General features: G+C 36.4%; 1 protein-coding gene across 1 annotated transcript in view; it reads left to right on the forward strand.

Annotated features, from left to right (window-relative positions):
• ST18 (ST18 C2H2C-type zinc finger transcription factor) overlaps nucleotides 1-14,494 on the forward strand; it is a 203,988-nt gene that overhangs the window by 107,971 nt on the left and 81,523 nt on the right. The window contains 2 exon segments of the mRNA XM_038390512.2: nucleotides 5,298-5,404; nucleotides 12,425-12,479. Of these exon segments, the coding sequence (XP_038246440.1) occupies nucleotides 5,298-5,404; nucleotides 12,425-12,479 (162 nt within the window).

The following is a 14,494-nucleotide window of genomic DNA, read 5'->3' on the forward strand; positions in this document are numbered from 1 at the left end:
TAATAAACCACATGTTACTGGTAAAAAAAACATATCATCCTAACAACAGTAGTAATACATTGCTAAACATAACAACTCATGCAATCTAAGGTCTAACTTTATTATTCATCATAAACACTCTCTTCTTAAAGGCCTGATGGGAGGAAATTGGGAATTTATCATAGTGAAGATGTCTTCTAGTGCCAGCTTCATTGTTTTTCAGTTTAGCATTGAGATGTGCTCTCTCTGAAGTGTTAATGGAGGTCACTGTTGTTGCTCTCCTTTACTATGTCTAACCAAAAGAGTTCTTACATAGTTGACTGTTGAGAAACAAAATGATGTACTTTCCTGTGTATCACCGTCAGCTTGTGAACCTCTAAAGCAGCAGTGATTAACAGGACTTTTACAAAGTTTCTGTGTAGTTACAAGGACAGCTTCAATCTTCTCTCATTTTTTGCATTAGCTATGATTATGCTTTTACCTCCAAAATAAATTTATTTTAAAGGTAACAATACAGACTCAGAGAATAGCTTATGTTTCATCTATATTTATCAGCACTCACTGTACATTTGTGTCTTCATTACCAGGAAATATTAAGGGACATTGTGCCATCTATTCCTGTTTACAGTTTATTATGCAGAGATAGGAAACACTTAGCATGTAAAATGAATGTAGAAATTATTCCTGGATAGAAACACGGACATTTCCCACTCGTTGGCTCTTTCTCCTCCATCACCGGATCAGAGTGTAATTGTCAGTAATCAGGCCTGCTTGCTGCTGATAAAACCACTCTGAATGCTAGCAGCCTTCTTTGTGTGATGACTCAATTATTCCAGAAGTGCCTCATCAAATCTGCCCCATCAGCTGGGCTAATAAATAAGGAGAAGAAACTGGCCCCCCAAAGCAAATTATAAATCCATTTGCATTAACCATTTCACTGGTCCATGATCTAGGCAGAAATAAGCATGGCAGATTGTGTTAAGCTTATTTGAATATGTTTATAATGTTTACAGCATGCAACCTTTTTTTTTTTGCACAAGGTGTTGGAATTATCAGTCATGAATAACATCTAAATGCAGTTATGTTAATTACAGTGAGGTCTCAGGCATCTTTGAGGGACATTTTGTTGCTTAAATCAGGTGAAAGTTAAACCCTTCTACAAGGCAAAATATGATCTTGCACATGGCATTGGAATTACTGCAGTGTTTAAAAGAGAGTGAAGGAGGGCTGAGGGTATATTTTTACAGGCATCGAAAGGACAAATGCTGCTGTTATAAGACTTTCCAGCACAGGCAAAAGGACCTCATGTTCATCACAATGCAGTAATAAGTAAAACAAAATTAAGCCTGATGTTTGGAAATAAAGCATCAATCTAATTAGAATAGATTTTTATTTATGTAGCGCAAAAGTGCACTGATCATTTAATACAACTAGGATAAAGACAAGTTCTCTGCCCCAAGGACATTCCAATCTAAACTCCCGATCCTGCCAAAACTGATGTGCATGAGTAGTTCTGTTGAAACCACCAGCCCTACTCATGTGTTTAACATTTGATACATGGTTCTGCATCTTGCTGAAACAGGACATAAGTGTGTGCATAATATTGAAGATAATGAGATTACTGCCCTGTGTAAAGTTCCACGCATGCTTAAGCCTTTGCAGTACCAGAGCCTAAATCAGAATAAATCAAATGGATTAGAATTTGGTTTTCTGTTGCATCTTGCCTCTTCAAGTTTACGGTTGAGGAATTTATAGATCTTTAAATTTCTTAGAGTATGTTGTGTTACTTGTGCAAAGAGAGACCATTGCCACTTATTATACATATGAATAATTATTTTTAAATTATACTGATAAATGTGGTGGGCTTTATTTCCTTTTATATTTTTTTTATTCTAGGTTGAATGTTCACAAACAGCTCTGGATGACAATTTGTTTAATACTTTCATCATTACAATTGATCATCTAGGGTTGCAGTAAATGAAGGAAAATCAGATTCATCAGTAGCAAACTAATCTTGATGTGCAGAGGGAATATTTTCCTTCCAGATATCGTACAGCTTGTGTATTACATTGCCTATACTGACAGAGAAAACAAACTCACATTTTCTACATCTACATTTTCAGCATATTTATTCTTCATATTAAAGTTCTGAGGAATCAACATTTTTAGAAATGATGAAGGGTCTGATCTTGTGATCTGATCCAAGGGACTGGATCCTTACCCACGTGCACAGTCCCATTGAGATCAGTGAGACACTTCAGGGGCCGAGGGATCAGATTTCAGGATCAGAGTCCAAGCTGTGATTTCTATCAGCATTCTGGTATGAATCATGGATTTTATTAGGTTTGGACTTTGGAGTCAACACTATGCTTTGCATTGGAAGTGGCTATAAACAAAAAGACTAGTAGCAAATATTCAGCATGACTTGCTTCAGCTTGAAGCAGTAACAATGACAAGGAAATGAAATATTCTTTCCATCTTTTTTGTGTGTAGATTTTATCATTCAAGTTGAATTTGCAGTGTCCATTTGCCCTTTATTGTGACACATATCCTTTTTGGTATATAAGGCTCATATGCAGTTAGAAATCCTATGTCAGCTGCACAGGTCGTAGTGGTGTTGACAGTAGTGAAGACCTCATGCAGAAGATCTCCAGTCCTGTGCACATTATGGAGGGGATCTCCATGATAAGTCTCCTCAGCTCTCCACTGACTTGGTTCAGTGGGTTCATTCAAAGCCTGGATCGATTGGGCCAGACCTCTTCATTGGCAGGTGCTTGGGGACTACGGTGATAGATGCCACTGTAAGAACCTGGAGAAACAGATTAATAGGACATTTCCATTATATATGCCAGGTACTCCCAGATATTATAAGTGAATACAGTTCAGCTTAATTAAACTACATCCATATCTGTGGCCTCCTGTCTTTCTTCCAGCATGGATGGACAATAGAGGCTGCTGGACAGCTGCAGAGATTGCCTAATGGGTTGGGTTAAAGAATATCATCTTTCAGCCCTGCACTACAGCCTAAAGCTCTTTTACTTGGGCTCTGCACTGTCTCTCAGCATTAGGCCCATAGTTAATTTTCTTAGAACTAGTGGATTAAAAAAGGCTATTGATTACACTTCTATCGTGAAATAAATATGTTGTTCACCAAATTACTGTCGAAGAGCTAGGTATTGGAGTAAATCATAATCCATCCTTTGTATAAAAGAAATAATTTGCTACCTGCAATATCTGATCCTATCTAGCATTGTATTTGAAATATAAGAGGTTCTTTGGACTGGTGACACAGATGACACACACATCACGTCACATTAGGTATGTCATATCCCTAATGATGGTCTATAACACAAGGCAGATAGGAATCAAATAGAAAATTGCACTGTTGCGTGCACTTTTTCCACAGAGCCCTTTTTAAACTACGATTTTTAAAAAAAATATAGTTAGTTATTATGTAAAAGTAAATATGAAAAGTTATATATTTTTGTGTCCTTTGTGCACTTTGCCAAGAGGATCTCAGCTGTGCTGTCTTAACTCTCAGTCCCTCAGGATGAAAGAGACAGCAGATGGGGTTAGGGCACAGGGCTGATGCATCTGACAGCAAACGGCCTGGTTGTTGAGTGGAAGCTGTGAGCGTCAGGAAGCTCCTTTTCCCCTGAGAACCAACTAACCACTGAAGAAAGTTGAAAATGAGCCCTTTGAGAAACGCTATTAAAAGTAGTAAAAAATTGCAATTGTGCAGATGATGTGCTGCTGTGTGGTTATTCGAATGCTAATGAGTTTGACATTAGGGAACTCAGAGGGTTTACAGCTACTCCCTTATGTGATTTAGGTCTTTATTGGCAATCTTTGAGAAAATAAATGGAAAATGTATTGCTAATAAATACATAACATGATAGGATTTTAGACAAAAAGGTGCTAAGTTTCAGGCTTTAGAAAGAGCTTTGTTCACCAGCATATGTCTGTTTTCAGGGATCTTTTTGTTTTAGGTTAGTGTGTTGCAAACAAAGAGGAAAAGGCAGGTGGGAAGCTTTAAAACTCTTCTGTTTTTTAAACTGCTGTTGAACTAGAATAATGAAAAAAAGGCTTATGAGGGTAAACAACACCTTCTCCAGCAACTTATTGGTTATAATAGCTTAAAATCCTTTTAGCTGCTGGGCTCCTTGTCATTCCCCCCTTTCCCGCTATGTTATTTTGTTGTCTGTTTTGCTACTTGATAAAGTTTTATTCATTTTAATTAAAGTAATTGATAGGATTTTAAGGCAAGACTTGATCTACTGAGAGTCAGACATAAGTTAGCTGTTAAATAAATCCCAGTCACCCTGAAACAGTCTTCCAGTTTTTCAAATGACATATTCAAATTGTATTGACAAGGCTTCATCAAACTTTGTCAACTGCATAGACAAAGTTTGAGATTGAAGTTCCAAACATTGGAAGATAAATTTTGCCATCAGGCTGTACTGTATGCGCTAATCATGCATGCATCGACTAAATACACTTTACAGTATTTCAAAAGGAACTCTGAAGTTTTAAGTGCTTCTAAACTGAAATTCTTGTCACCAGGGGCAGAAGTGGCAGTGATAGACTGTATGCAAATAACTGAACACAAAGGACTTGATTTCCATAGGCACCAGTATTCTGAACTCTCACTAAAGTCTTCAGGAGCCATAGGTTTTTCAGCACTTTTGAATATAAGGCTTGCAGTACTGTACATCCACATATCCCTGCCCCTGCAGCTCATCTTCACTCAAAGCGCCCCTTGATTTCAGTGGGAATTTGCTCAGAGAAAGGCTGTAAAATCGGGATCAGGGAAACTTCCTTCCTTTCCTTCAGTTTATTTATATAAGAAACACTGGCATAATGCAAATATTTTAAAATATTAGCACTTTTAAATAATTAACTAACACTCAGCAAATTTACAACTAAAGCCTGCAGTAGTTTAGAATACATCCCATTCCACACCAGGTACCAAAACGTTGTTTTTCTTAACAAGGAGTTATAAGAAATATCTGAAGAAACTGCTTCTGTGATATAAATGCATGGATTTGTATTTTTAAATATAGTAAAATGGGAAACTTTTCTTGCTGTAGGTCAAATTCTTAAGCTTTGAATGAGTGCATTAACATTGTAACAAAAGGTAGTTTAAAAAGCTGATTTTTATTTTGCCCCCTTTAACAGCAGCACCTTTTTGTGTGTTTACAATGTAACTCGACAATACTATGCAAGAAAGTGTTGCACCTGGATACTTTCCCCACTTGATGTAAATCAGTCCCACTTCATCTTTGTTTTATGTAGTGTATCTGCATTCTTTCTTTCAGAGAATGAATTTCAGGATAGTTTGTTAAATCAGAAAAGGTATCTTGGTCAGAGTGACGGATTTGGTCATTTGGAATCTGCACAGAATTTCACCCGGAAGCAGACAAAGGTGGGAGAATTCATTCATGAAAATGAACTTTAGTCAAAGTATGTTTCTGTATTAAGCTCAGGAAAATATGTGATCTATTTGTAGCATTGCTATTTCCATTGCAGATGTGTTTATTTTGGATAGTATTTAGAATATACCCGTGTGCAGGACTCAAGTATAACAATGTTTTACCATCGTCAAATATCTGAACATTTTAAATAAGTAAAAGTTCTGCTCTTTAGTTTCAAAACCCAACTCTGTCTTTATGAATTGGCAAGATGCAGAAATATTTTTGGATCTCCAAAAACCTTTCATCACTGAAAATATGTTTTAAAACATACCATTTTTATTTCACTTGAAAGACATGACTTATGTTGATAAAATATCTGATCTGATAATACATGTTGATTTTATTTTTTTTAAATCTTTCTTTCTATAAGATGGGGGCACATGCTTTGTCCCATTCGTCAGGTACTTAGTAGTTTTCTCTTCAATGTAATTCACAATTTTTTACAATGTTGTTAAAAGAAACAATTTCTTAAAACTTAGTATATTTTTCACCAGGTGTAGTCTAAGATATAGAAGAAAGATATCAAATTCAACATTTTTCAGGTTAAAAAGCTCCTAAATGTGAAAAAATAGCATCGCATTTCAGCTTGAATCAAGCAATCTTTGTGCAGGATAAATTTTATAAATTTGTGCTAAAAACACAAAGCTGGCAGTTGCCCTTTAATTTCATAAAGCTGTGACTCTGCCCTCTGATGCCTTGATAAAGCAGACTAATAGAAATCCTTGGCACACGTTGGTTACCTAAGGGAATAATGGAACTATTTGCTGTAGTCATTTGGAAAAAGGACATAAACATATGGCTTTGGTTTATATTCAGCACTGCCAGTTGTGCAAAGTTGCATGGATGAAGTATACAACAGCAGTGACAACTTAGAAATCAGAAGTGAGAATCAAAATAAATCATCCTCATTTCCAAGCTATCCAAGCTTGTCTCTCGACTAAGGTTTATTTTGTTGCAGTTCATTTTCAAGTATTAAGTCCCATATGAAAAACACCTTACTTCTCAAAAACATACCTAGCATTTGGCCCTCTGCATAAGACCCTGTATCCTGGATGGATTTCATATTATGTAGTCTGCAACTGAATGTGCTTTCAGCTTTAGATTTACTGTTTGCACTTATTTATTTTAATTATTGTGGGAGGAACACATTTAAAGCAATCACTTCCATGTCAATCAACTTTCTCATAGAGGAATCAAGGATAGGATTATAAGGTAAAGGAACATGTGTCAAAATCAAGGACATGTTGTCAAAAAGGAGTAATCACATGCCTTATGAAATGGTCTTGAAAAGCACTCTTTAATGTTTGTGTGTGTGTGTGTATGTGGTTTTTTTCTTCCTGTAGATTAAAAAAAGTTCTCTTCTGTTAGGTTCATCAACCTGAGATTAAGCCTCAATACAGGCACATCCCTGAAAATTATGTAATTGTATCTTACTCTAGCAATATTCTAAAGTATGAAATGTTGCTTTTTCACTGACCATAATCAGATTTCTGCATAGAGAGTAGTATATCTGTAGTAAGCTTCTCTAGAATTTAATATTTGGGGAGGGACATCAGAAATTATATTAAAATGACAATATGACTGACACAAACCTAAAAAACCAAAAGATAGTCAAAAGCTGGTGCTCACTCTTCAACCTACTTGAGTTTTCCCTTGGGATTTTCTTGTTGTTTGGTTTGGTGGCTTTTGGTTTTGTTTTATTTTTTTTTTAATTGCCATAATAATTGCCTGTTTGTTTGTATGTTTTAAAAGGTAGTTTCTGTTAAAGAAAAAAGAAAGAAACATACAACCTCAGCGCAAAGAGCACTGACAAGACAGAGTTGTCACAGTTTATTATTTATTGTGGAAGGATGAGTAATTTTCACACTTGTTAGATCACCATGGGGCACAATACTGCACACATATGCTACTGGTCACAGTGCTTTGCAGAGTCTGACTTCATAATGTTTGACTTTTCATGAGAATACTTGCAGCCCGCCTGCTAGTAAGTTCATGAGAGATAACACTGCATGATTTCCTAAAAATAATAGTCCCATTTTAAAATATCATGACAGGAATGGAATTAGTTCTTGTCACCATTGTAAATCAAAAAATGGAGAGAGAGAAAGACTCTTAAAAGTATGCAGAGGGACTTTTTTTAATAGGAAAATGATTGTGCCAATGGATCCTAGTGGTCTGTTGTATGAAAGCATATTTATCAAACATCTTGAATAAGTAATAATAAATCTTTTAGCTCTGTTTGCATGTGTATTTATATGAGAATTGGAATGTATATTGAAATATACACTGAAAATGTGTATGCGAATAGTTAATCCTAGGGATGCTATTTCTTTCAAACATATCACAATCAATGAAAACTTGCTCTTCACAAGTTGTTTGGCAAATTTGCTTTTCAAAGTCAGAGGTATTTTTAGTTAAAAGATCTCTTGGAATCTTCTATTTTTTTGGACTACACCTAAAACTGGGGATGGTTTCCTTCCTTTTCTTCCTGATTTTATTAAATATAGTCTGATGAAAGGTCGCAGGCTGACACTGTAGGAGTCTCAAGCTCTCTCAGTGAAATTCATCCATGAGCAGAGATTAAAATAGGAGTTAAGTGGTGCATAGACCTTGTGCTAGGTCTCCCCAGGAGGTGAATTTCATACTTTACCTACATCAACAATGCAAGCTTCCCCACACTGCTCTCATTTCCCAACTAATGTCCTGGAGGGACTATTTTAGGGAGTACTGAAAGTATTATATTAACATTTGTAAAAAATAAACAAACTGCTTCCAAGATGAGGTATTTCCTCGGACCAAATTATAACCTTCTCAAAAAACTGGAGCTAAATCCTTGTTGCCTCACTCATACAAGTACTCACATGATCAACTCACAAGTAATCCGATTCTCTGAGACCTGTGTGAGTAAGGTGAGTAGGATTTGGCTGCTATAACCAGGAACACTGAAACAATCTGAACAGTAAGGGAAAATGCTGCTACTGCATTAATAAAAAAAAAGGAGTACTTGTGGCACCTTAGAGACTAACAAATTTATTAGAGCATAAGCTTTCGTGAGCTACAGCTCACTTCATCTCACAAAAGCTTATGCTCTAATAAATTTGTTAGTCTCTAAGGTGCCACAAGTACTCCTTTTCTTTTTGCGAATACAGACTAACACGGCTGCTACTCTGAAACCTGCATTAATAAAGTTAGAGATTCTTGACTCTGTGCAATTGTCAGTTTGTAAAAATGAATTCCCTTTAGCATTCAGATGTACTGGTCAGTAACCCCGGTCAGTTTTCTGGGAGCATATTTACTGGTCTCAAATAACTTCATGTCCCAACCAATAAGCTGCAAAAAACCCCAAAACAGTTTTTTGTTGTTGTTTTTGCATGTTGAGTACAAAAAGTATTAGTGAAATTAGTAATCTGTAACAAACTTTGAGGAAAACAGTTTAGTTAAGGTCAAAAGAAGAACCTTGGCCTTAAAACGTAAAGGTCAGGTATATAATTTTGTATATAAAATTTTTCTTTGGCTTTTTTGGCCATTTGGCTCTAGTGGCCATGAGTGCCTTCTGAGCTGACCACTCTCAACTCCCATTGGTTTCAACACAATAAAGAAACAGGCCATTAGTATATGTAGCAATAGCAAAATATGTCTCAAAACTGCTTGCAGAGAAAAATGTTGGCTTTAAAGCTATTGGGCAGACATTCGCATTTAGAACATTGTTTCATATTTTTTGCCATAGCTGATTAAAAGGCTGGAATGGTTGAGTATCTGCTGAGTGTTCTTCCACTTAAAAACAGAAGACATGAAAGTAAGAAACAATGAACTTTTTATATTTACCTTTGCCTATTTCAAATGACCTGTGGGGAAAAAAACTATCAAAAAACAATAAACATCTTCACTGGGACATCACCTTGAAATTTTCATGTAGAGAAAGAAAATAGCTGCAAAATATTAATTATTTTCACAGCTTTATCCATATTTATTTTAGTGTAATTTTTACTTTAACACAAGGGACTTTAGCGAGTTGAACCACTTTACATGCAACAGAGACACTCGCAAGATGACGATGATTTTTGAATGCAATGTGCACCATCCTAAACAGGCCTAACCATTTTAATCTTAAACTGTTTAAACATCTGTCATAAATTTAAATGATTTTAAAGAAAGAAAAGCAATAGAAAAAAATCACCTACATTGATTTTATTGTTGGTTTTCACTCATTGTGTGGTTTTTAAATATTCATCACCATGAAACATGTTATTTAGAACCAAGTAGCTGCTGTTCAGTAGAAGCAGTGGACACTTTTTTTCATAATTAAAAGAGCAGCATAGTGATTAGTGTGGTATTTATTATGAAATGATGACAAAGGAGTACCAGTGGTTTTAATAGTTTTAGCTTACAGAAGCTGTTGTTAATTTTGTCTGTAGAGTTGCAGGTGAAATAATGCACAATGGATAAATAGTCTATATTGGTTTAACTGAACATAATATATAGTGTGTTCTGGAGTTGTTTGTCTCAATAGACTACAGTAATCAAAAGTAATGAACCTATTATGTGCAGGACCTTGGAGAGTGTAGAATGGCAGTAAAAGTGTGGCACATAAAAGGTTTATTAAAGGAAATTAAAGTCCATCATTGCCACACCTGCTCCCCTATTATAAGTCTATGGCAGGTCAGTGCCTTCAATCACAACTCAGCATCAGCGAACAGAGCCATGTTTCCCATTACCATTGCAGTCACATTGCAACCCACTCATTCTCAGGTTTTGAGAATTGCAACAACTACTGAGAGCCTTCAGCCACTCCTAAATAAAAACCCCAAAACATTTTAATCCCTACTCCTAACAAGTATGGTCTGTAAATATAATCATATGAAATGTAATATTTTGGTTTTACTCCTGCATATTTGATCACTATACATTTTAGTTTCAGATTTCCCAAGCACAGGTAGAAGCAACAGAACTGTTCAAGTATTTATTTAATATTTTCAAATATCTGCTCAAGTACTTTACTGTGTTCTCTCCTGTAAAGAAGTATGAGGTCATATGGCACATGTCATGTGTAGTCATCTGAAAGAATGAGTTAGAAAAGGGCCAGGTTAGGAAAGTGTTTTCACCTTTAAAAGAGTTGACTCAACCCGTTCTCCTTCTAAGTTAGATAAATTCAGCCCTATTGCCTATGGGTCTCCCAGAGAAAACCTTGAAAATGTCTCCATTGTCTGTTTTCCAAGAACTTAATATTAAAGCATCTTTACATCTTCAGAGCATTGTGAAAATGATAAGCCCTTTCTTCAATGCCTTTGAGGGCCTGTATGCAGCAAAAATCAGTGCTGTTTTGAGCATCCCCTCCCTCCCTCCCTCCTGTATGAAGCCCCCTGCACAACAGTGCACAGTGAGACAGCAAGGAAGGAAGAGCCAGGGAATCCACTGCATTTTTATCTTGCCACTTTTTGTAGCTAGTGATGCACAAATGCCCATGCATAGGCTACTTCAACTATTGGGGATTAAGTGGTCTCCATAGAGTGGCACTGCTGCTATGTCCTGGCCTATGGGAAAATAACTCTTCCTACACATCTCTCTACTTCCTGGTTCAGATACCAGAACCAGGTGCTGGGATCTGCATTTGAGCCTAACAAATTAATCAGCAAAATAATGGATTCTTCCACAGTGAGTTTTATTATCCCCATTTTAGAGATGGGAAAACTGAGTCACACAGCGATTCTGTGACTTGCTAAAGGACAAATAGTGAGTCACTAACAGAAATAGAATAAAAATTTAGGAGTGCCTGCTCTTTTGCATAGTCTTCTACTCCAAGCCCCCTCTTGAAAGATCAGACCCTAAATGTTTGATGATATTTTTGGAAAGATTAAAGATTGTCCTCATTATCCTTGGTGAAAATTACACTGTTGTGCAATCTGCTGTATGTCACTGTGACCCTCCACACCAAAACATCAACTCTTCATCTCTTTAGAATTTTAGGGGTTTGTAATAAAATCCATGGATTGAAAATCTGTCTGTACAATTTTGGCTCTGGGTTAGATCCAAGACCAAAAGGTGCATATTTCTGATTCTGGTTTGTATGTAGCCAAAAATGTCAAGAGAACAGCTGGTCTTACAAGGTTTCTGTTATTTCAGTCAGAAATGTTAGGACAGCAGCTCACAATATTTAAGTGATGTGAAATCAAAACTTGAACCCTCACCCTGATTCAATATCAAATAAGAATCCCAAGCTCTATGTTGTCCTTCATTCAAATCTGTGTATTGCCTCCTTGGCCCATTTGGTACCCAAGATGTAGCTCATTTCATTGGCAAAGTATTTCTTTGTGTGTATGCTTGCATGCATTTGTGTGTGAAATCAGAGATTCTTTTGGGTAAAAATCTTTTTAAGATGTTATTATTACTGCAGATTGAGTGAAAAAATAGAATGCCACATAGTGATGATGTTTCTAATATTGCTTTAGAGAGGTATCTTAAAAATGTTTTGCTGATTGTTTCATTTTAACAGTTCACAATATATATCTTGCCCTTGATAGCTCAAGAAATAGTTCTGGTGAAGACACTCAGAAGTGTTAACTTACAACATTAGCGCTAGGTATTTGCAGGTGCTGCTGATACTCTCTAGTTCCCATCCTCCAGTGAAGATTTAAATTTCAAATTCTGTTGTAGCAACCCCTGAAAGCAGCAAGAATAGTATTTCACAGTGTCTAATCTTACATCTGCAATAAACACCTGTAGATATTGGCATCAAATCTTAAAGAGTAACTCTTACTAGTTGCTTGATTGAATAAATTTCATCATTACAGATATCTCCTATGGATTATTTATCAGATATTCAGAGATGAGTTTTTATCTTTGTGACAGCATTATTAAGGCATGGTTATTCTCCTTTCCATTACTGTCTGGGCACTGGAAACTTTATAACACATTTTGAAGATTTTCTTTCTCAGTGGCAAAAAGGAACTAAAGATGTTGTGTTAATGTTACAGATGGATGCAGATGGTGAAGATAAAAAGCTGCGAACATGCTCAAAAGGAACCAAGAGTGAGTTAGAAAGCATGTTTGATGACCCTGTATCCATCACACCATGAAATATGATAGTTCCTGTGTACAGCCCCTAATGTGTACTCAGAGTGTATATGGCTTCCTTAGGGCAGCTTTTTTAATCAAGCCAGGACACAGACTGCTGGCATTAAGAGGCAAAATGTTATTAGCTATGGTTTAAAGAAAAGAGGAAATATTTTTCTAATGTATGATATTTTAATACGAATATTTATGAAAGCACATAAAGGATGTAGTTTACTTTGTAAAAGAATGCCTTTCATCATGCAAATTAAGGTTTAGTAAAGGAAGCAGAGTTGTCTGAAGTTGAATGATGTCTTGCGAATAATATGCTGAACTTTATCAACCGGATAAAAGAACAGTTTGTTCATTGCCATCAATTGACTATAAATGACCTGTATGAGGGCACAGAAGTAAACTTAGTTTTAATCAAAGGATAGTGTTTGTTTATTCTCACTGAATGTTCTGGGCTTTTTTTAAAGTAGATTTTTATATTTAATTCTGCAAAGTTATGATTAAAAAGTTATACTTACTGCTATCCCTTCTCTTTTGGTAAAGAGCAGATGGGAATGCAATATTGCAAAGTAAACAGGCCCTTTATGATCTAAACACCAGGAAAACATGATTGACTAGCAATACAACTATGCATTTTAATTCATAATGCTTTTTGTGACCCTTGATGGTGAGAAGAAAGTGAACATATGCACAAATAAACATAAAATTTTGCCTGCCATCTAGGCAAATTGTGCTTATAAAGCCTATGGCCTGATTTTCAGAGCTGCTGAGCACCTGCACCTCTCCATGATTTCAGTGGAGATTCTGTGTGCTTAGGACTTGTGACAAAGAAGCCATTAAGTACTTTGATGTATTGTCAAGGCTCAGTAGTCCTGGGTTACTATGAGTCTACCTGGCACAGGGGATAAATGCATTAATTTTATAACTCCAAGATCAAGTTGTGGCTGAGGCCAAAAGTGAAAGTTGGGTTAGTGGGGGGCTTTAATTCCCTAGTGGCACATCACCAAACCACTGCAAATTGGTGGTCTCTGCTCATGAGAAGACAGGAAGTGAAACTGAAATCAATGGCAAAAAGAAAAGGAGTACTTGTGGCACCTTAGAGACTAACAAATTTATTTAACAAAAGATTGTCCACCAAATGCATATGATGAAGTGAGCTATAGCTCACGAAAGCTCATGCTCTAATAATTTGTTAGTCTCTAAGGTGCCACAAGTACTCCTTTTCTTTTTGCGAATACAGACTAACACGGCTGCTACTCTGAAACATGAAATCAATGGGACTCTTCCCATTGATTTCAATGGAACCAGGATCTCAGCCCAGAACTGCAATGGCAGGTCAGGACTGAGATGCATTGACAGAGATGTGTTAAAAACAATGCCAGCCTTTGACCAGAAATAAAGAGGACTATGGCTAGAAAAATTTCCCTTAATTCTTGATGTAAAACTTTTAAAACAGGACCCGATATTGTTCCCATTGAAATTAATGGCAAAATTCCCATAAACTTCAATGGGACTAGGATCAGACCCTAAACAGAGTTATTGCCACAAAGTAATGAAGTTATTGCAGCACATCTCAGTGTCCTAGTGTGGCTTTTCTAGCTGTCAAAGACTGCTGGAAACTATAATCTGATTGACTGGGTCTCATTTAACATATTCTATTCAGTGTACACACACACACACACACACACACACAGGCTTAATAGAGCAAGTGCATTTTCCCAGAAGTAGAACAACTGATATTGCCTGTGCAACATGAGTAATCGTTAGAACCACCTGTTGGCTCTGTCAATATGCTGCGTAGCCTTGTGTGGGCAGGTATTTGTAAACACCAGCTTTCTTCATTCCCAAATCAAATTACCTCTCAGAAAAACAAAGATTTCTCATCATTCTCCCAGTAACAAAAAAGTGCCTTAGTTGCTTTCCTGTGCTGAAGATTATCATCTTTATCTTGTGCAGGGTTTATCTAAATTAACCCTGGGAAT

This window comes from Dermochelys coriacea, chromosome 2, assembly GCF_009764565.3.
Source record: "Dermochelys coriacea isolate rDerCor1 chromosome 2, rDerCor1.pri.v4, whole genome shotgun sequence".
In the NCBI taxonomy this organism is placed as follows: domain Eukaryota; kingdom Metazoa; phylum Chordata; order Testudines; family Dermochelyidae; genus Dermochelys; species Dermochelys coriacea.